Below are 22,312 nucleotides of genomic sequence, written 5' to 3'. Positions count from 1 at the left end.
CATGGAGCAGAAGTTGCCTTCAGAAGTTGTGGGAGCTTCATCACTGGAAGCTTTCAAGAAGAGACTGGGCTACCATTTGTCAGAAATGGTGTAGGGTCTCCTGCTCGGGCGGGGGGTTGGACTAGATGACCTACAAGGTCCCTTCCAACTCTGTTAATCTGCAAACTCTAAGTAGTCTCTATCAGCAATGGATACCATACACCGGATTAGTCTATTTAGGGCCTGGTGAACGTGTGGCCTGCTACTGAGCTGAAAGTGAGCCTGTCTCCTGAAGCTAAGGAACCTAATTTTTCAGTTCACTGCAAGGAACGGGTGTCTGATCAGACAACTGCCAGCATTTGACTTCATCACACAATAAACCTGATTGTTGGATTAACCTTATTTTTGGCTGATGCATTTCAGTTAACTAAAGGAATTGAAATCCACATATGATAAAATTATAGTTGTTTGAAGCCAGCCTGAGAGTTGGCAGCATGGCTCTCACAGAGGATGTTCAACCTTTGTTTTGAACTGGCTCCCCCAGCGAAGGATCAGCCATGTCCTTGAAGCAGAATGCACAAGAGCAAGAGAGAGAGAGAGACCATTTATTTACATCAGATAGACAATTGTCCTCTCCTCACCCTGGCTACACTCACCTGGAGATCCCCATCAGTTCCACAAAAACTGCTTTTCTTTTTCATCCCTTCCCATTCCAAAGTTCTCTCCCATCTGTGGCGCGCAGAGCCACCTTGCCGGGCATGCCTACCGTCGCCCGTTGCTCTTCCGATTTCCAGCACGCACAAGCGCACCGGGTCTTCATGCATGCATGCACGCCAGAAACCACAAGACCAGGTGACTGGTGCACATGCGCCCGCTGAAAACCGGAAACTCAGCTTCCCAGCGCGCGCATGACTGCTCTTCCGGTTTCCGATGCACCGTGCGCATGCGCTGGGGAGCTGCTCTTCTGGTTTCTGGCGCTCCCCCGTGCCGAAAAGGTTCACCAACACTGCCTTAGACCGAGTTGGGAAGAGGGGAGCCGCCCCCCCCGGCCTTGTCCTTGGGCTTCTCAGGGGCCTCTAGGAATATTGCGTGTTGGAAATTTTCTTCCACAAGAGAGTCTTGAGGCTGTTGAGCACCAGCGAGTGGTGCACCTCCATTTGGCTGGCCAGCCCGCTGAGCGTGGTGCACGTTTTCAGCTGCTTCTGCAGCTCCTCCTTCAAGTCACTCGGGGCCCCGTGCAGCAGGTACTCCAGCAAGAGCCGACACACCTTGGCGAGGTTGGGCTGGACTACGTCGCTCTTGCACTGCTTCATGAGCTTATCGCACGGCGCCACGCAGTCCTTCCCGTAGGTGCAGTCCGTATTTTGCTCGCAGTGACGGCCCTTAAGGAACCTCTGGATGGTCATCTCCGCGGCCACTGTCCTCAGGTCCACCATTTTGAAGTCGTATCTGTTATTGTAGCCCATGTTGGTGAAGCTGGCCTCGCAGATGTAGAAGTTGCCGTAAGTCCCGTGGAAGATCTCCTCCACGAATTCCAGAAGTCCAATGGCGATTTTGGCTCGCCGGGGCCAAGCGGGGGAGAACCACTGGCGGATGACTCTGAGGACGGCGGAAGGCAGCAGCGGTTGCAGGAAGGGAGGAAAGTCCATGGTGTGAAGGGAGGTGTGGTGGATCTTCTCTGTGAGATACAGATCGCCGCAGTGCCCCAAGAGCCTGGGGGTATGCTCCTTCTCGTGCAGGGAGAAGGTCAGCAGGAAGTCGTTCAGCTGCAGAAGGGCCCAGATGGATTTCGCTTCGGCCAAAGAAAGCTTCCCGTCCCGACTGACGTCGGCCATGGCGATAATCTGGCTCACCAAATTGGTGAGGGAGGCTTGATCCCCAAGGCCAGCCTGTGAAAAGAAAGAGCAACCCAAGACATCTTGTGAGGACCTCACATTACAACATGGAACAGCAGGGAGGAACATTTACAGTAGGATAGAGCTGGAAGGGACCTTGGAGGTCTTCTAGTCCAACCCCCTCCTCAAGCAGGAGAGCCTATGCCATTTGAGACAAGTGGCTGCCCAATATTCCAATATTTGAGCAATGTTCCAATATTTGAGGGGCTGCCACAGAGAGGAGGGGGTCAAGCTATTTTCCAAAGCACCCGAAGGCCAGAGAAGGAACAACGGATGGAAACTGATCAAGGAGAGATTCAACCTGGAAATAAGGAGAAATTTTCTGACAGTGAGAACAATCAACCCATGGAACAGAAGTTGCCTTCCGAAGTTGTGGGAGCTTCATCCCCAGGAGTTTCAAGAAGAGATTGGATGGCCATTTGTCAGAAATGGTGTAGGGTCTCCTGCTTGGGCAGGGGGTTGCACTAGATGACCTACAAGGCCCCTTCCAACTCTGTTAATCTGTCCAGTCTCTTCTTAAAAACCTCCACTGATGAAGCACCCACAACTTCTGGTGGCAAGCTGTTCCACTGGTTAATTTTTCTCACTATTAGGAAGCTTCTCCTTAATTCCAGGTTGCTTCTCTCCTTGATCAGTTTCCATCCATCGTTTCTTGTCCTGCCTCTGGAAAATAATTTGACCCCCTCTTCTTTGTGGCAGCCCCTCAAATACTGGAATACTGCTATCATGTCACCCCTAATTCTTCTTTTCTCAACACTAGCCAAACCCAAATTGGACAACTGTTTGTGGCTTGGGGAGACTTTGAAAGCTGAGAGGAACTGTTAACCACGGGTATTTGCCAAATGATGGAATGAAGAGGAGCTTGGCTCTGTTTTCACCTTGAGAGCCCTCCGGGCCAAGTTATTTGGAGACCTCTTATCCCAGATGGCTTCTACCTGTCCTACTAGATGCCAGATGGGCTTCCTCCGGCTCCAAACCATTTTATCCCCACTGTTCTTATGTTAGTTGAAATCTGTGGCACATAAAAGAGGGATGTATCTATTTAAGAAATTTACATGGATGCCCGTTTTTTCTACCTATGGGTGGCTCACGGCAACAATAATAACAAAAAAACACACAATAAACACACAACACACAACCCAAAAATTCAACATCTCCAAAAAAGCTGGCACCCTACAACAACATTCCCTGATGCATAGATATCCACAGTGCCTGGGCTCCAGCCTCCCAGGATCCCACCCGATTCCTGGGAAGAAGCCAACTTTTTAAAGGTCTTCCTAAAGGGTGGGATCTGGGGGGGGGGGTTGCACAGAACGAGGGCCACAGTGGAGAGGGAGCACTAACCAAGTCCTAATAGATGAGAGGCGGGTGCTGGAGTTCTCCCACTTCATCCAGCCTGATGGAGCCGGCAGAAATTCCCAGGGAGAGGCGGTCGTAGAGACAGCCTGGCCCTGCGCCAGACAAGACTTTGAAGGTGACAATATCTCCTTGAATTGCATAATGAAGCAACCCTGGGCTTGTTTCTAACTGTCTCATCCTGCAGTCTTGGATGAAAGAGATGGATCATTTCATCATTTCCAAGATGGCCCTTTAATCTGGAAGCTCCTCCTTCCATGGGGCAGTTGCAGCCCCCCTTAAAAAAGGCCTTCTCTCTGAATTTGAATTCAAATTCAAACCTTTATTGTCAAAGTACAACATGTGTACCGTGTTCCCCCTAAAATAAAGCCAGGTCTTATATTAATTTTCGCTCCGAAAGATGCATTAGGGCTTATTTTCTGGTTAGGTCTTATTTTGGGGGAAATACAGTACTAAACTCCTCCTTCTGTTTGAGGATCTTAACTGGGGCTTATTTTTGGGGTAGGGCTTATATTACGAGCATCCTGAAAAATCATGCTAGGGCTTATTTTCCGGTTGGGTCTTATTTTCGGGGAAACAGGGTACTATGAGATTGGTTGAGCCTCCTTTGTGCACCCCATCGACACAATACAACTCACAGTGAAAGACAACTCAACGCGCTCCTCTGCCCATCTGCTCACACATTCTGTGGCAAGGGGCAGCCTGCCACATTGTGAGCTACAAATGCATGTGCGAGTCGGCCCCTTCGGAGGCGGTTCAAAGGTCGTCTCCTGGGAATGGAGAGGCCACTCACTTTCAAGAAATTCAGAAGCATCTCCCGGAATTCATCCATGGAAGTCCCCCTTGTTGGCTTGTTGAAGAGGACCACGTCTCTCCTAGGGTCTGTATCTGGGTTGCTGTCGGCCTTCAGGGCTTCTTCCAGGCCGCATTTGATAATCACCTCTTTCTCTTTCCAGAGGCCGCTGTAGACCTGCAAGATACAACAAAAATGGTGCCTGGGAACTGTGTTAGTTACCTTAACCTCAGCAGCTAGAGACTTACAATGTACACTGTCCCGACTTACGACTGATTGAGCCCAGAATTTTGGTTGGTAAATCCTGACAGTTGCAAAGTGGGTGTCATCAGGTGACCGTGCCTGATTTTATGACTTTTTGTAATGTGGCCGTCGTTAAATGAACATGCCAGTTGTAAAGAAAATGTAGCGGTTGTTAATTGAACCCATTGTACACTATGGGGCATTGTTTTTTGCAAAAAACGGAAAGTACATGCTGGTTTCTAGAAAAAAAACCTGCGAATCACAGTCACGCGACTGTTTCAGAGGTGGGTTTCAGCAGGTTCTGACCAGTTCTGGAGAACAGGTAGTGGAAATTTTGCGTAGTTCGGAGAACCGGTAGTAAAAATTCTGACTGGCCCCGCCCCCATCTATTCTCTACCTCCCAAGTCCCAGCTGATCGGGAGGAAATGGGGATTTTGCAGTATCCTTCCCTTGCCATGCCCACAAAGCCATGTCCACCAATCCATGCCATGCCATGCCCACCGAGCCACACCCACAGAACAGGTAGTAAAAATTTTTGAAATCCACCACTGGACTGTTTCCCTGTATGTCGACCCTGAAGATGACATATGTGTAGCCATATTTTATTGAAGCTTTCATTTTGCTTTTTTTCTATTAGCTTTTAGGTGTCAGTGTCCCAGCACTGACATATAATAAAGAGAGGAGAAGCTTGAACTTTTGCCTACTAAATCCCTTTGAAGATTCTGTCTCCTCGGAGATGGGAGAGGGGGGAGACATTCCTGTGATCTGACGAAGAAGAGATCAGGAAAGTGACTTGGAAGATAGCCAATGAGAAGCAGAGAATTGGGGATCGGAAAGGGAGGGATTGGGGGGCAAAGGTCAGTCCTGACCGCGAAAGAGTCAGGATCAGATCGCTGTGCTCAAATAAAGAGAACATTTCCTTAAAGATCAGCAGTTTTGAAGTTCATTTATTTTGCGATAGCATCGAAACCTGACATTAGGTTTGTAAGTGTAAAATTTAATACTACCTCAGGCTCGCTACTTTCCAACTGTTGCAAGGGGGATTGTAAAGATAAAGGGGGAATGTTATGTCTAGGTGGCATTCCTTTCCCGTGGGAACAGAGAAGAGGCCTGCAGCTGGCCGAAGGTGGAGTTTGAAGTCACCGGACTGTTGGACTGGGAATTGATTGGAGATTGTGGCTAAGGGGGGGCAAGTTTCATAGTTTTGCTTTTATTGGGTGTAATTCCAGAGCCGGTTCAGAGTCGGAATTACACGAAGTCCTTGCCAGTTTAATGTGCACCTAATAAATAGATCTTTAAAGGAAGATGGATGCTTTCCATTTTATCTTTTGGGGCATGTTACTTGGAGATTTGACACTGTATAAATGTGGGCTGGTTGCCGAATGCCCCAAATGCAATCACATGATCATGGAGAGAAGGATGACAGAACTTTGAATCTGTGTCACAAGCCCCTTTTTTAGTGTTCCCCTGGCTCTGGAAAGGAGAAAAAACACTTCATTTTCAGATCCGAGCTTTCCCAAGGCTGTGATGGCGAACCTATGGCATGTGTGCCACAGGTGGCACGTAGAGCCATATTGGTGGGCACGCGAGTGTTACTTTAGTTCAGCTCCAGCACGCATGCGCGTACTGGCCAGCTGATTTTCGGGCCTTCCAGGCCCACCGGAAGTCGGCAAATGGGCCGTTTCCGGCCTCTAGAGGACCTCCCGGTGGGGAAGGCAGTTTTTGCCCTCCTCAGGCTCCTAGAAAGTCTCTGGAGCCTAGGGGGGTGAAAAACGGGCCTACCGGGCCATCACGTGCCAAAAGTGGGGGGACTCAATGCGCAGGGTGCATTGAGATTTTATTTATTTATTTATTTATTTATTTATTTATTTATTTATTTATTTATTTATTTATTTATTTATTTATTTATTAAATTTGTATACCGCCCTTCTCCTTTCGGACTCAGGGCGGTGAACAGCCAAAATAAAAAACATTTGTACAAAAGTTAAAATAAATTATTTAAAACTAGTTAAATAGAATTTGGCCCATAATTTAAAACATATCAATTAAAATCAATATCAACGTTAAAACCAACATGGAATCAGGCCAGCCCGGCTAGCTGAAAAAAGTAAGTTTTTAGGGCCCGACGAAAAGTCTGGAGGTCTGAGATCACTCGTATCTCTGGAGGTAGATCGGTTATGAGTTATGGGTGTGAGAGTTATGGGTGTGGGCACACCCGTGTGCGACCCCCTGCGTGACCCCCGCTTTTGGCATGCGACGGCAAAAAGTTTCGCCATCACTGTCCCAAGACATATCTCAGAATTGGTGATAGAACTCAATTCAGTCAGAAAACTTGAGTTTTGAGGTGAGCTCCAATTTGAAAAAAAAACAAACACATATTCAAGTTCCCCTGGCTCTGGAAAGCAGAAAAACCACTTCATTTTCAGATTTGAGGTTTCCCTGAGGAGGGAAAAAGTCAAGGACTCCTTGTATAGATTTCCTCCCACTTGGGGACCTCTCAGATCCAACTTGCTTCTGCCTCATCCTGTCCTACTTCATATGTAATTTAAACCAGGGATCAGTGACAGGTTACTCTGAGCATCTGGATTTCTATGATATCCCTATGCAATGCTCTCTACATGGGGCTCCCCTTGGGGTGCACCTGGAGGCTCCAGCTGGTCCAGAATGCGGCTGTGCGGGGGATTATGGGAGCGATGGGGCGCTCCCGTGTGACACCTCTCCTGCAGGAGCTGCACTGGCTCCCGGTGGTCTTCCGGGTGCGCTTCAAGGTGTTGGTGACCACCTTTAAAGCGCTCCATGCCTTAGGGCCGGGGTATCTACGAGACCGCCTTCTGTCGCAAATAGCCTTCCACCGGCCAGTTCGCTCACACAGAGAGGGTCTCCTCAAGGTGCTGTCCGCCAGACAATGTCGGCTGGCGACCCCCAGAGGGAGAGCGGCACCCGCCCTCTGGAACAACCTCCCCCTAGAGATACGCATGATACCAGACCTCCGGACTTTTCGTCGGGCCCTGAAAACTCATTTATTTCACCTAGCCGGGCTGGCTTGATCCCATCCGTTTCGGTTTTAATTTGAAATTGGTTTTAATTGGGTTGTTTTAAATTGTGGGCCAAAATTATTTAGTTACCTTTTAAACTGTTTTCTAAATTTTGTATGCTCTGTTTTATCTCGGCTGTTCACCGCCCTGAGTCCTGCTGGAGAAGGGCGGTATACAAATCCAATAAAATAAATAAATAAATAAAATAAACAAATAAACAGCTGTAGACCCTGAATATTAACTTTTTTTTAACAAATAGAATAGCATTATAACAAAGTTGGAAGGGACCTTAAAGGTCTTCTAACACAACCCCCTGCTTAAGCAAGAGACCCTGCACCATTCTGTACAAATGGCTCTCCAATCTCTTCTTGAAAACTTCCAGTGATGGAGCAGCCACAACCTCTGGAGGCAAGTTGTTGCACTGTCTTAATTGTCCTCACTGTCAGGAAATTTCTCTTTTATTTCTAGGCTGCTTCTCTCCTTGATGAGTTTCCATCCATTGTTGCTTGTCCTGCCTTGAGGTGCTTTGGGGCAGGGGTCACCAACTGATGGTCCGTGAGAAAATTTTGGTGGTCCACAGAAAAATTATTTGCATTTTTTATATTGCACTAAATCAGGGATCCCCAAATTACAGCCCCTGGGACAGATATGTGCAATGAATGTTTGTGTTGCTGCAGAGAGTCTCCCCCTTCGGGGTCTTTTTGTGCAGGTGAGGGGGGGAAGAAATTCCGACTTGGGGTCTGCTTCGGCCTCCTGGTGCCAGGGCTTTGGGCGAAGGCTGGAGGGAAGCGCCTCTGGTGGCAAAGAGCCGGAGGGCCTCGTTCCAGAGGGACTGCATCATGGCCTGGAAGTGGCTGACCATCTCAGTCTGCTGAGCCTCCAGGTGCCAGTACCTGGCCTTGCATTCCCGCAGGTGTTCCCTCTGCTTGGAAAGCCTATGCTCCTAGTCCTCAGTGAGGTGCTTCTGCTGAGCCTCCTTCTCGGTCAGATCCAATTTGAGCTGAGCTGTTTTGCCAACTCTTTCTCATGCTTAGCTCCAACAACTGCTTCCTGTTGGGGCCCTAAGGAGCCTGGGCGGGCAGGCGAGGAGTGGCTGGGAGGGAGGGGCGAGTAGAGGCTGGCGAGGTGCCCCTTGATGTCAGTAACATTGAGTTGGCCACACCCACCCAGTCACATGACTACCTAGCCACGCCCACCCAGCCGGTCATTAGGCAGATCATATTAGTCGTCCACGGGATTTAAAATTATGAATTTAGTGGTTCCTGAGGTCCGAAAGGTTGGTGAACCCTGCTTTGGAGAATAGCTTGACCCCCTCTTCTTTGTGGCAGCCCGTCAAATATTGTAAGATAGTATTATGCCATGGCAGTCTTTTTAAGGGCAAGATTTCAGATGTAACCCTGGAGAAGAGATCACGAAAGCTCCCACACTACACAGACATGCCAAAAACCCAGAGAATTTCAGTTCTCTTAGAAATTCCAAGATAATATTATCTTGGATAGAGTTCCATATCAACCAGGCTACCTTTTCTTCCAGTTCTCTGAAGTTATTTTTTTCTGAAAAAAACCAAATTTTTCACATTTTTCCAGAGACAGCCCAGCCCCTGTCCGAAACAAGGAACTTGTCCTCAGCGTAAAGCATGTGATTCCCCAGGACTTACCTGCTGGGTGGGAGAAGGTGACAAGCAGTGTTCAAACACCAAGGTGTGGTCCTCACAAAGGTCTTTGCACATTGATCCCGAAATGATGCCTTTGTTGTATTGATCGCACTGAAAGAGAGAGAGAGAGGGAAACCCTGAGCATCTCTTTGGCTGGGATGATGAGGAATCAGGAGCACTTCCTGTCTTTATAAACTCAGGCTACGAATATTTTATCCAGTTAACAATACTGAAAAACTGCTTCCCATCAATTAAAAAAAAAAAGGACTCTGGGCAATTTATTAGTTATTAAATACAGGTCCTCAAGTCCTTATAATAAGGAATTTCTTCCTTATTATATAATGGCCCCTCCAGTAGCCGAATCAGAGAAGGAGGAGACGTGGGAGTCAGGGTCAGCATCAAGGCAATCTGAGAGCGGGAGAGGGAATGGAGCTGGCAGAGAGAGAGAGACAGAGGCGGAGCCTTGGCCGTCCGTCAGCCCTCAGAAGGAGAGTCAACAGCTCCCAGGTCTGGAGGATGAGGAAGAGGAGGAACAGCTGGGTCCAGTGCCTGACACGCGGATGCACAGAAGGCAGAGGAGAGGAGAGCAGTGGAAATCTATGGGCTGGTCCTTGGGACGGAAGAGCCACCACTGCTAGTGAAGCCCAACCAATAAGAGCCTCGGTGGTGCAGCGGACTAAAGTGCTCTTAAGTGCTAGCAGTTAGCTGCCAGCTGCCTGCAATTAGTGCAAGTTCGGATCTCACCAGGCTCAAGGTTGACTCAGCCTTCCATCCTTTCGAAGTAGGTAAACTGAGGACCTGGATTGTGGGGGCAATAAGCTGACTTTGTATAAAGAAGCTTAGGGGCCCCCCGAAAGCCCTAATAAGCAGGTATATACAACAAAGTATGCAGGCTATTGCTATAATGCATTGTAAGCCGCCCTGAGTCTACGGAGAAGGGCGGCATATAAATTGGACTAATAAATAAATAAATAAACCCTAGCTCTGGGGATAAAAGGCAGGGGGCGGAGATGAATAGGTGTGGCAGACAACTATTCATCTTCCGGCTGGCCAGACTTGTTAGCCTGCTGTGTGAGAGAGAAACTTTTTGCCGGGACTGCTGGCGCTCCTAATAAAGCAAAGGAATCATTGCTTCAACTACAGAGGGTTTGCTGTGTTGTGGTCCCTCTGGAAGCTGCCCTGCCCTCACTTCTCTGCTGGCCGGAGGAGCCCCTCCCAAGAGAAACACTCACAATGATCGCTTGGCAGACGTGTCCCCGGCAGAGCTCGGAGTAGGAGGAATAATGCATGTAGACCATCCAGCTGCCCACAAAAATGCCCAGCCAGGCAAAGAAGAGGTACTTCACTTTGATGCCAGGAAGGCGGCTCTGATAGGAGAGAAACAAAGCGAAGGGGGTCAGCACGTTCCAACAGCTACAAGGCACCAGTCCAGACGTCCCTGGTTGCAATGGAGGGTGGTGCCACCTGGTATGCCTTGGCTGGTCTCAGAAGCTAAGCCAGATGGGGCTAGTGAAAGACCAGTAAGAAAGCTAGGTAAAGGTAAAGGTTCCCCTCGCACATACGTGCTAGTCGTTCCCGACTCTAGGGGGCGGTGCTCATCTCCGTTTCAAAGCCGAAGAGCCAGCGCTGTCCGAAGACGTCTCCGTGGTCATGTGGCCGGCATGACTCAACGCCAAAGGCGCACGGAACGCTGTTTCCTTCCCACCAAAGGTGGTCCCTATTTTTCTACTTGCATTTTTTTACGTGCTTTCGAACTGCTAGGTTGGCAGAAGCTGGGACAAGTCACAGGAGCTCACCCCGTTACGCGGCACTTGGGATTCGAATCGCTGAACTGCTAACCTTTTGACCGACAAGCTCAGCATCTTAGCCACTGAGCCACCGCGTCCCTTTTAAGAAAGCTAAGAAGTGCAATTAAAAGTTTAACTGGGAGCATCTTCACCTTTGGGTTGTGATGGAACGCTCTGGCTAGGATTCATTCCTAGTATAACTGTCAGGTTTCGAGGTCGTCTCAAATAAATTGCATTTCAAACAAAGTCTTTGAAGGAAAACTCCTATTTATTAAGCACGACATTCTAAAATCCGACTCCATCGAAGCCAACACTGACTTCCAGACCCAAAACCCTCCCTTTCCGTTCCCCACTCCCCTGCACTCATTGGCCATCTTCCAAGTCATTCTACCCCTAATCTACTGCTCCAGCTCAAAGGAATTTCCCCCTCCCATCCCATCTCCTAGGGGATATTATCTCCAGGGAAAATAAGTAGGTAAAAAGTCAAATGTCCCTTTCCAGACGCCTCCGTTCTCCTTCTTATGTCAGCACTAGAGTAAATGCAGTTTGAAGTGCTGACAATAACATAAAATAAATGTTGGAAGGGACCTTGGAGATCTTCTGGTCCAACCCACTGCTGAAGCAGGAGATCACTCTGTCCAATCTCTGCTTGAAAGCCTGATTTCCCATCAAACAATCACAAGAACCCCCAGTTTTCCCTACCTAGTGTGTTGTGTGAATCCAGTCCTTGTGCCACACAATTCAGAAACTGCAGCGGTTTAATGCCTGCCTTTGAACTGATTAATTGCTTGATTAAATCACTTTAAATGTAATTTGCATACAAAGCAGGAGGCCTTCCTAGGGGACAGATGTTAAACGAAAAGCAGACAGTGTGTTCTCTCAACAGAGGAATGCAGAAACATTCAACCAGCTCTCCTGGCAGCTTGCTTCCCTCCACAGATGTCCACCTGGTGTCTATACCACAAATCTTTATCCAGGGTCCATCAGGATAACCCTGTGCACAGCAGGAACCACAACTTGCTACAATGAAGATGACACCCTTGTACCAACATGCTAACGATTGTAGGTTTTATTTGTAGGTCGCATAAAGACAGGTTTTCCTAACCTCTCAGCTGTAACCCCAAAAGCCCTTTGAATGAATTTCAATGTAGAGAAAAGCAAAGTTTTACATTTAGGCAGGAAAAATCAAAGGTAAAAGTACAGATTAGGTGAGACCTGGCTCAAAATCAGTAACTGGGAGAGAGGAACCTTAGACTCCTAGTGGACGATCACTTGAATATGAGCCAGCCGTGTGCAGCAGCAACCAAAAAAAGCTGATACAATCCTGGTTTGTATAAACAGAGGCATAGAATTAAGATCACGTGAAGTATTAGTACCGCTTTACAAAACCCTAGTAAGGCCACACCTGGAATACCGCAACACAATTTCGTTATGTTGGATTTGCAAAGGAGACCCATTAAAGTTTTGAAAGATTTGGTGAGAAGAGACAAAGAAAAAACAACTAAGTTCTAGCTAGGACAGTATTGGTGAAACTTTTCAGCACCAAATGCCAAAATGGGGGCACGCGCGCATGAGCACACATGTGCCAGAAACTGGAAGAGAAGCCACCCGGTGTGCATACGCGCACCGGGAAGATGATCTTCCGGTTTCCAGCATGCACATGCCCGCTGGCCACTTGGTCGTTTGGTTTCTAGCACGTGTGAAGACCAGCTGGCCGGCGTGCCAGAATCCGGCACAGCAACAGGCGACGGCTCACGTGCCCATAGAGATGGCTCTGTGTGCCACTTCCGGAACATGTGCCATAGGTTTGCCATCATGGCCCTATACCTGTGATGGCGAACCTATGGCACGCATGCCACAGGTGGCACGCAGAGTCATGTCCCCTGGCACGCCAGTTCAGCTCTGGCACGCGCCTTCTGGGCCCACCAGAAATAGGGAAACAGGCTGTTTCCTGCCTCCGGAGGGCCTGTGTGGGTGGGGAAGGCCCGTTTTTCTTTCACACTTGGCTCCAGATCCTCTCTTTGCATCTGGGGAGGGCAAAAACAGCCTTCCCCTCCCCTTTGGAGGCCCAAAACTGTCATTTTCCAACTTTCTGTTGGACGGGAAGTGATGTTTTTTGCTGTCCCCAGCCTCCAGAGAGTCCTGGAGAGGCTCTGGAGACTGGGGACAGCAAAAAAGTCACTTCCTGTCCAACAAAGAGTTGGAAAACAGGCCGTTTCGGGCCTCCGGAGGGCCTCTGAGGGGTGTGTGGAAGGCTGTTTTCACTCTCCCCAGATGCATAGAGAGGATCTGGAGCCAGGTGAGAAAGAAAAACGGGCCTACTGGGCCATTGCGTGCCGGGGGGGGGAGGGGGTTCGCTTGCACATGCATGGGGTGGGGCGCATAGAATTATGGGTGTGGGCACGAGCACGCGTGAACCTCCCCCGCCCCCCCCCCTTCCTGGCACGCGATGGCAAAAAGGTTAGCCATCACGGCCCTATACCAACCCAATCAAATGGTTGTCCAGTCTCTTCTTGAAGGCCTCCAGTGAATGAGCACCCACAATGTCTGGAGGGAAGCCGTTCCACTGGTTAATTGTTCTCACTGACATGAAATTTCTCCTTAATTCTAGTTTGGATCTCTCTTTGATAATTTTACATCCGTTACGTCTTGTCCTGCCCTCAGGTGCATTGGAGAATAGGTTGTCCCCTTCTTCTTTGATAGCCCCTCAAATATTGGAACACTGCTATCATGTCACTGCTAGTTCTCCTTTTCACCAGCTATTCTGTCCCTGTCCCACACACGCATCCCCACAGACGGCCCGGAGTTAATAAGCCACACGACAAAGTCTTTGAAGATAAAGCTGGCAGCAACCCAGTGGCTAGCTGCCAATTCAGACTTTACTCACACAAAACAAAGATTAGACTGCAAGCATTCCGATAAAGCAGGCAAAGTTTCAGCAATACAAGGATTAGTCCAAATGCAGTCCGACAAGGCAGGCAGAAGTCCAGTAACGCAGAGATCATGGATTATTTCTAGTTTTTGCTCGTCACAAACTGAACCGGCCACCACACCCACATTTATACCCTGTGGGGTGTGGTCCAGTGACTCAGCTAATCTCTGGCACGCCTTCCCCTCTGCTGCGCACGCTTCTCCCTGCGCCGCTGTCGAGGATCCAGCCAGCACTTATCTCCTTTGTCGCTGTCCACCTGTGGCTGCGGGGACGTGCTTGGCTCTGGGCCTATCTCTTGGCCTTCGGAGAGGAGGGTCCTGGAGAGGGAGGCCTTGCCAACTCCTCTCCCTCACTCTCAGAGTCTGCATCTGTCGATAGCCCAGGCTCAGGAAACGGAGCCACAACACCAGCCTAGACATACCCAGTTCTTGCAACTGTTCATCATGATTTTAGCCTCCAGCCCTCTAATTTCCCTCTGGGTCATAGGCCCCATAGTCAAACTGCTCTTAATTGTTTGAGAAGAAGGCCTGTAGAGATTCTCAGTCATGGTTGACCTAAAGATGTTTTTTTTTTCAAAGAGGCAACTCGTCTTGGTTTTTTCTTTGAAGATGTTGAATCATTTTTGGAAGCCATTTTTTCTTTTAGCTTCCTGACTGCCACATTTTTTTAGCCTGGGAAATTGGGAGGGGGTATTTTGTTGGAGTGGTGGAAACTTAGCTACAACATTCCTTACTCTGGGAGTCAAGGACATTTGCCTGCGCCTGGATGGGAGTGGCTGGGAATGGATTGGACCATGCGATGATCTTGTGGGTGTGCAGCAGAGTTGTGAACTTTCAACTGGGTGGGGGAAACATGGAAGCTTCAGATTCGGGTTTTCCCAGATGTGCCAACATGACATCTCTAACAAAGTAGAACTTTTGAGGAATCTATTGCCTTGGAGTTTTATTTCGTTGGGGTTGTTTTTTGGAACCCCGACAGATGTTTTGCTTCTCATCCAAGAAGCTTCTTCAGCTCTGACTGGATGGTGGAAAATGGAAGGATTTCGCTGAGAAGTGAAACGTCTTCAAAGAAAAACCAGAAAGTCCAGTTGCCTCCTGAAAAAGCACCTTTGGGACAACCAGGACCCAGATGACTGAGAATCTCTACAGACTTTTAACTGTACAATTTGGGATGAAGACGCTTTGAATGGTGTGGGAGTAGGAATGGATTTCCAGAGAGAATAATTGCAGACGGCAAGAACCATTTGCACCACTCAGGTGATCCTGAGGACACAGAGAAACCTACAACTGGCCTCAACGACTCTCTAAAAGGATGCAAATGACCAGCTGTCTGCAAAGAGTATAAATCCTTCCATTCCCCATCACCAGCCAGTCAGAGCTGAAGAAGCTTCTTGGATGAAAGGCGAAATGTCTTCAACAACAACAACAAAAAAACGAAGTCCAGTTGCCTTCTGAAAAAGCACCTTTGGGATGTTTGAGAGAAGGCTCTTCCAGCATTCATCTGCCTGCAAGTCCCTCATTCCATGTTCTACATGCAGGATCATGAGACACCATGAATCCTTTCAGGTGTTTTGAGAAGGCTGCCTCCCAGAGTTACCTTTTCCAGCCTGGATATACTCATTTCTTTTCAGAGGACATCACTGCCTTCTCTGTTCCTGCTCAGTGTCTCTGAATCTTCCTAACAGGGTGGATTTGATTTAGTAACAGTAACAGAGTTGGAAGGGACCTTGGAGGTCATTTAGTCCAACCCCCTGCTCACCCAGGAGACCTGTACTAGGGATTCGAACTGCCGACTTTTCTGATCGACAAGCTCAGTGTCTTAGCCACTGAGCCACCTAGTCAGGCTTTTAAATCAAGTCGATTTAAATCCGATTTAAATCGTGATTTAAATCACTAGTAAAAAGGCTTGATTTAAATCAGCTCGATTTAAATTATAATTTTTAAAGAGCAGTGTCTGTCCCGCAGCAGCTTCTCCTCTGACCCACTGTTGACTCACCGAGAGTCCCAATATTGCAGAATCTGCAGCCTCCTCATGCTACATAACTAAGCTCCATTTCATGCTGAATAAACTAAATTATTAATGTACCTTAAATAGAAAACTATATTTAGATGGATTTTTTTTTACTCCCAAAGCATTTTGTTAAAATAAATTTGATAAAAATAAAAAAAATAAAAATCCGATTTAAATTTTTTAAAAATCCAATTTTTTGATTTCTTTTTAAAATCATCAACTTTTATCCACCCTGCTTCCTAATGGTGGTGCAGTAGACTAAAGTGCTGTTAAGTAGCACCAGCTGCCTGCAATTATTGCAAGTTCGAATCTCTCCAAGGCTAAAGGTTGACTCAGCCTTCCATCCTTTCGAGGTAGGTAAAATGAGGACCCGGATTGTGGGGGCAATAAGCTGACTTTGTATAAATATACAAAAGTATGAAGGCTACTGCTTAATGCATTATAAGCCACCCCGAGTCTCCGGAGAAGGGCGGCATATAAATTGAACCAATCAATCAATCAATCAATCAATCAATCAATCAATCATGCAGAGCCCAAAACTGCAATATTCACAATGGGATCTGATTAAAGCAGAATAAAGTGAAAGGATGATTCCTCGCGATTTGAAAATGGCACCTCTGCTGTTGCAGCCCTAAAATTACATTTGGTTTTCATGGAGCCAGACAGCAGAGCTGACTCAACAGAGGTGTGAGGTCAAGCCAGGGGCATATTCCATCTGAGGACACCTGTCCATCTGAGGCTGTCCTTTTAGCAAAGAATTTTGCCTTTGATTTTTGGGGGGATGTCATTCTGTTCCTTTCAAACTCTCTCTCTAAACCTCTGAAGATTGTTCTGAGTATCATTTCTGCCTGCTAGAATGGGTATCATGGGAGATTTTTAAGATGAGGTTAGAGAACCATTTGTCCAGAATGGTGGGTCTCCTGCTTAAGCAGGGGGTTGGACAAGAAGACCTCCAAGATCCCTTCCAACTCTGTTCTGTTAAGAGAAACAAAGATGATCATGTTCTGTCCCCGTCCCACACACACACACCAACAGACGTCCAAGAGTTAAAAACCAAACCAGCCGACAAAATCCTTTTCCTTATGATAACGGAACTTGGCAGCAACCTAGTGGCTGCCTGCCAAGAATTTATTACTCACGAAGAGATAACGTCTCTCCGCTTCTGGTACATCAAAGTAAAATGTTCAATAATTACAGAGTAAATCAAGTCCAAATATAATCCAGCAAAGCCTATAGCAAAAGTCCGGCAATGCAGAATGGCGTGGAAGCTTTCAGCTTTGTTCGTCTCAAGGTTTGACTGGCCACCACGCTCCCTTTTATACCCTGTGGGGTGTGGTCCAGTGACTCAGCCTAATCTCGGGCACGCCTTTTCTTCTGTTGGGCGCTTATCTCTGCGACGCTGTCGAGGATCCAGCCAAGACTCATTTCCCTCATCACTGTCCATCTGTGGCTGCGTGGACGTGCTTGGCCCCGGCCCTATCTCTTGCCCTTCGGCGGACACCGAAGGCATTGCCAGAGAGGAGGGTCCTGGAGAGGGAGGCCTTGCCAACTCCTCTCCTTCACTCTCGGAGTCCTCTCCTGCCGATGACACAGGCTCAGGTAACAGAGCCACAACAGATCAGGAGTCTGGAGGCTAAACTGTATGATGAATGGTTAAGGGAACTGGGCATGTCTAATCTAACGAAGAGAAGGTCTAGGGGTGACATGATAGCACTCTTCCAATATTTGAGGGGATGTCACAGAGAAGTGGGGGGGGGATCGACCTACTTCCAGAGCACGAGAAGACAGGACAAGAAGTAAAGGGATGAAAGCTTATCTATTATTCAGAATGCCCTTTCTTAATCTCTCTACCTTCTTGATCACAAATGTGACTGAATTGAGTTTCAGCCAAACTATAGTTTAGGGGGAAAAGTCCTGGCATCATTTAAATAGATCACTCTGAACAGTGTAGAAAGTTAAGCACCCACCCCTCTCCTAGAAGAATGAAATATTTTGGGAAATATTAAAAAAGGCAGAATATTGTATTTCCCTAAAGGAGAAACATGCTCTTGGAGAGCAGCCCCCACCTTTCTTAATAGCCCCAGCAGGACTGGGCCAGCCTAACTACAAGACAAAAGGCCTTCAGTTCCAGGGTGATGGGATTATCCTTCAGGGCAAAGCCATTCAGCCACAATAGGAACTGCCTTGCATCAGCCCAAGTTTCAACCAAGCTTGACTCAGAAAACCTACCAAGTTAGCTGTGAGCCGTGCAAAGCGCCCTGGGAGTCTGACAACCAATAGAATACATTTCTTGCACAGCAACAGGAAGCTCAAGGGCAAGGCCCAAGAGAGGTTATAAATAACATTCACTCTCCACTCCATCTGGTCAGCTGCCCAGGTCCTGTCCATCAATAAGCCATCTTTCCAATCAGCCTCCATGTTTCCAGTATCTTTCTCCCCACTTGGAACTGAACCAGATGGATATTTCTTCCAACAATAGCAACCTTACATTTTTCAGAGCAATCTTCTGGATTCAGGACAGATCACAAAGCCCCATCCCAATAGGCTTGGCGTGGACAACAGGTTACGTATTTTTGGGCCAAAAATTAACCTCACGGATCTCAGAGGAGATAAAAAAAAAAGAGAGAGAAGGTTTTGAAAGGATTCCTCCAAAATTAGGGTCTGGGAAAAGGTTCTGACTCTAAAACCACTTTCAGCAGCAGAAATACACAAACAGAAATGTCCCTGAGCATACGTGGAGTACTTTTCACTCACCAGAGAACTACAGATAGTCCTCGATTTATGACCGTAACTGAGCCTAAAATTTACGTGGGACTTTTGTTAAGTAAGTTTTGCCTCATTTTACAACCTTTGTTGCCACCGTTGTTAAGTGGATCACGGCAGTCATTACGTCAGTGACACGGTTGTTAAGTGTATCTGATATCCCCCATTGACTTTGCCGGTCAGAAGGTCTCAAAAGGTGAGCCCGGGGACATCACGGCCCGTCATAAATATGAAGCACTTGCCCAAGCATCCAAATTTTGATCCTGTGAGCCTGGGATGCTGCTGCAATGGTCGTAAATGTGAAAAACAGTCATAAGTCAATTTTTTTCAGTGACATAATTCTGAACAGTCACTAAATGAAGTGTTGTAAATCTAGGACAGTGTTTCTCAATCTTGGAAGCTTGAAGATGGGTGGACTTCAACTCCCAGAATCCCCCAGCCAGCAACAGTGTTGAGAAACACTGGTCTAGGATTATAGTTTTTGATTCCTCTCTGAGGAATTGTTATCCCTAAAAATAATAGGGATAATTTCCAGACAAGCACGGGCCTGGTAGCTCAGCAGACTAAAAGCATTATGATTAACACCAGCTGCCTGCAATTATTGTAAGTTCGAATCTCACCAGGCTCAAGGTTGACTCAGCCTTCCATCCTTTCTAAGGTAGGTAAAATGAGGACCCAGTTTGTGGGGGCAATAAGCTGACTTTGTATAAATATACAAAAGGATGAAGGCTATTGCTTAGTGCATTGTAAGCCGCCCTGAGTCTTCGGAGAAGGGCGGCCTATAAATCAAATTTTTTTTAAAAAAAATCCTGATCGTTCCCTGGTAGGAAATGCACATATTTTTTTTCAGAATTTATGGGAGGGAAAGATTGCCAAGGACTCGGTCTTCCTTCCCATTATGACTCCTGCAAAAAGGAAGTATCTTGTTCCCAGGAACAAACGAATTTTATATCTCTACCGGGCTAATAAATAATAGAACCAGGATAAATAATCATAAATAATAGGACCCATGTGGGCTTCTAAACTCCCTCGTAGAAAATCCCTCCTGCTTGCCTGTGGTTTTCCTTCAGCAGGTCATTCCTAGGATAGTCCTGACTTTCATTTCAGCACCCCTCCCCCAACCTCCCCCTACCCCCACCCCCAATCAGAGTATCTACTACTTCCTCTTCCTGGACACCAAAGAAACAAAGAGCTGAGCTGCCTTTGCAACACATTGGATTTTCCACCTAGGTCTGCAAAATATAGCTATATATATATATATATATGTATTGCAATCTCAAGTTTTGGGGCCAACTTCAGCCAGCTGTAGAGAAGAAGAAGAGTACAAGAGAAGGATAACAATTGGGAACAATTAATGTTAAGGCTCTTTCCTATCGGGACAAATGCTGCAAAAAAGCAAGGCAAAGGGTCTCTTACTCTCTCTTCCCCCCCTTCCCTCCCTCCCTCCCTCTCTCTCACACACCCACCCTTATGAGGAAGAGCATCAGGTGGATTTTTGCAAAGATCAAGAGCCTCTTTGCTCAACAGCCTTTGGGGCACAGTAGGCTGGGCTCACACGACCCATCCTGAACCCTAGAATATCATTGATTATCCAATAATCAGCCGCTCTCCCAGAAATCATTAAGACCCGCTCTGGTTTCACGAGATGGCCCGGTTGCCAGCCCCCCCCCGGGCAATACGCCCAGGGCCCTCTCCCCCAACGCCTCCCAGCCCAGCCTAGAGGGTCATGGGGGGTGGTGGTTATGGGTGAGATGGGGGGGGGGAGAAGAAGGGCTGGTGGCTTCGTCCCAGGTGCGACCCAACTAGAGAAGCTGCAACCTCCGGCAGCACTTCCCAAAGCGGCCCGATGCCCATCCGAAACCTGGGGCTGGCAGAAGGCCGGAGGGGCCAAGCAGCCCTGTTTGCAGCAAAGCCCCCCCTCCTGCGCCACCCTCGATCCCTACCAGAGACCCCTCCACCACTGCCTCCTCATCCCCCTCCCCTCCTCCTCCTCTTCCTCCTCCCCCCTCCTCTCCCTCTTCCTCCCTCCCCTCCCTTCCTCTTCCTCCTTTTCCTCCCTCTTCTTCCCTCCCCTCCTCTTCCACTTCTTCCTCCTTCCCTCCTCCTCCTCTTCTTTGTCCTCCTCCCTCTTCCTCCCTCCCCTCCTCCTCCTCCCCCACCCCTCCTCTTCCTCCTTTTCCTTCCTCTTCCTCCCTCCCCTCTTCCACTTCTTCCTCCTTCCCTCCTCCTCCTCCTCCTCTTCTTTGTCCTCCTCCCTCTTCCTCCCTCCCCTCCTCCTCCTCCCCCTCCCCTCCTCCTCCTCCCTCTTCTTCCTCTTCCTCTTCCTCTTCTTCATTTTCCTCTTCTTCTTCCTCCCTCTTCTTCCTCCTCCTTCTCCCCCTCCTCTTTCTCCCTCCTCCTCTTCCTCCTTTTCTTCCTCCTCCTCCTCCTCTTCCTCCCTCCCCCTCTCCTTCCTCCCCGCCGGCTCACCTGCAGGCCTTTGGAGAGCGGGCAGAAAACCACCAGCTGCACCAACCTCCGGAGCCGCCGCATGCTGGGCTGCCCTGGCCGGCTCCGGCCCCAGCGCTCCCGGAAAGCCCCCGGCGGGGGGAGGCGGCGCTGCGCGAGGACGGGGCCGGCGAAGCGGAGGGAGGGAGGCGGGCGAGGGGCGAGGCAGCCCAGGCCTCCCTCCGCCGCCGGCTCGCCGCAGCGGCTGCTCCTGCGGGTCCGCCCGCCCCTCCTCCTCCTCCCCCTCCCCTTCCAAGGGGGCAGAGCGAGAGAGAGCGAGACCCCCCCGAAAAGGGAGCGACCGCCGCGGCTGCGCGAAGCGCCTCGGAGCAGCCAAGGCTGCGGGTCCCCAGAGGCCCTCCACCCGCGGAGGAGCCCCCGCCGGCTTCCCATCCAAGGAGCCCCTTCAGCACCGGCTGGGCGGACGGCTGGCGGGGAAGGGAAGCTCCGTCCCTGGAGGAGGCGCCTTCTCCAGGGCTAGGAAAGAACAAGCGAGGCAGATCAATTCAAAAGAGGTTTTGGATGCTGCAACAGCCCCACCAAGTCCCAAAGGTCGCCCTGAGTCTTCGGAGAGGGGCGGCATATCAATGGAATTAATTAAATTAAATTAAATAATTCAGGTGCTTTTTGTTTTTTTCCCAAGGAGGCAACTGGACTTCCTGGTTTTTTTCTTTTGAAGACGTTTCACTTCTCATCCAAGCAGCTTCTTCAGTGCTGACTGGATGATGGAGGGGAAGGGAAGGATTGATATTCCTTGCAGACAGCTGGTCCTTTGCGGCCTTCCATTCCCCACCATCATCCAGTCAGAGCTGAAGAGGCTTCTTGGATGAGAAGCAAAACTTCTTCAAAAGAAAAAATAAATCAGAAAGTCCAGTTGCCTCCTTGGAAAAAAAACAAAAAGCACTTTTGGGAGAACCACGACCTGGAGGACTGAGGATCTCTACAGACTTTTTAGCTATACAATTTGGGATGAAGACCCTTGGAATGGGGTGGGAGTAGAAATGGGTTTCCAGAGGAAAAATTGCAGGCTACAGGAACCATTTGCACTACTCAGGGGACCCTGAGTGGTGCAGATAAACCTCTAAGTGCTTCAATGACCCTCTAAAAAGATACAAAGGACCAGCTGTCTGCAAGGAATATCAATCCTTCCATTCCCTACCATCCTTCAGAGCTGAAGAAGCTTCTTGGATGAGAAGCTGTAGGAAGGTAACACCCACCCCTTTCCTAGAGGAATGAAATATTTTGGGAAATATTAAAAAGGCAGAATATTATGTTTCCCTGGATGAGAAATGGAGAAGCATGTTTTAAAGACGAAGCAGCTCCCATCTTCCTGCCCCCACCCTTTGTCAATGGGCCAGAGGCAGAAATTCAGTCTTTG

The 22,312-nt window shown here is 48.5% G+C and overlaps 1 protein-coding gene across 1 annotated transcript; it reads right to left on the bottom strand.

Annotated features, from left to right (window-relative positions):
• Positions 1-570: 570 nt before the first annotated feature.
• Positions 571-21,427, bottom strand: DIPK1B (divergent protein kinase domain 1B). The gene is made up of 5 exons (XM_034427156.3): positions 20,917-21,427; positions 10,188-10,322; positions 8,959-9,066; positions 4,024-4,200; positions 571-1,868 (listed from the first exon to the last, which is right to left on the bottom strand). The coding sequence occupies exons 1-5, from the start codon at positions 21,325-21,327 to the stop codon at positions 1,056-1,058; spliced, it is 1,644 nt and encodes a 547-aa protein (XP_034283047.2). The 5' UTR covers positions 21,328-21,427; the 3' UTR covers positions 571-1,055.
• Positions 21,428-22,312: the final 885 nt, after the last annotated feature.

This window comes from Pantherophis guttatus, chromosome 16 (assembly GCF_059756535.1).
Source record: "Pantherophis guttatus breed Tessera chromosome 16, ASM5975653v1, whole genome shotgun sequence".
Lineage (NCBI taxonomy): Eukaryota > Metazoa > Chordata > Lepidosauria > Squamata > Colubridae > Pantherophis > Pantherophis guttatus.
Note: the sequence above shows the minus strand (reverse complement) of the source record. Positions and strands in the feature narration are given on the sequence as shown.

Coding starts and splice junctions, on each gene's coding strand:
- DIPK1B (XM_034427156.3), bottom strand. CDS start 21,327: ATGGGAAGCCGGCGGGGGCTCCTCCGCGGGTGGAGGGCCTCTGGGGAC. Junction 10,323..20,916: donor CGCTCTCCAAAGGCCTGCAG/GTGAGCCGGCGG, acceptor CTCTCCTATCAG/AGCCGCCTTCCTGGCATCAA. Junction 4,201..8,958: donor CACCTTCTCCCACCCAGCAG/GTAAGTCCTGGG, acceptor TGTATCTTGCAG/GTCTACAGCGGCCTCTGGAA.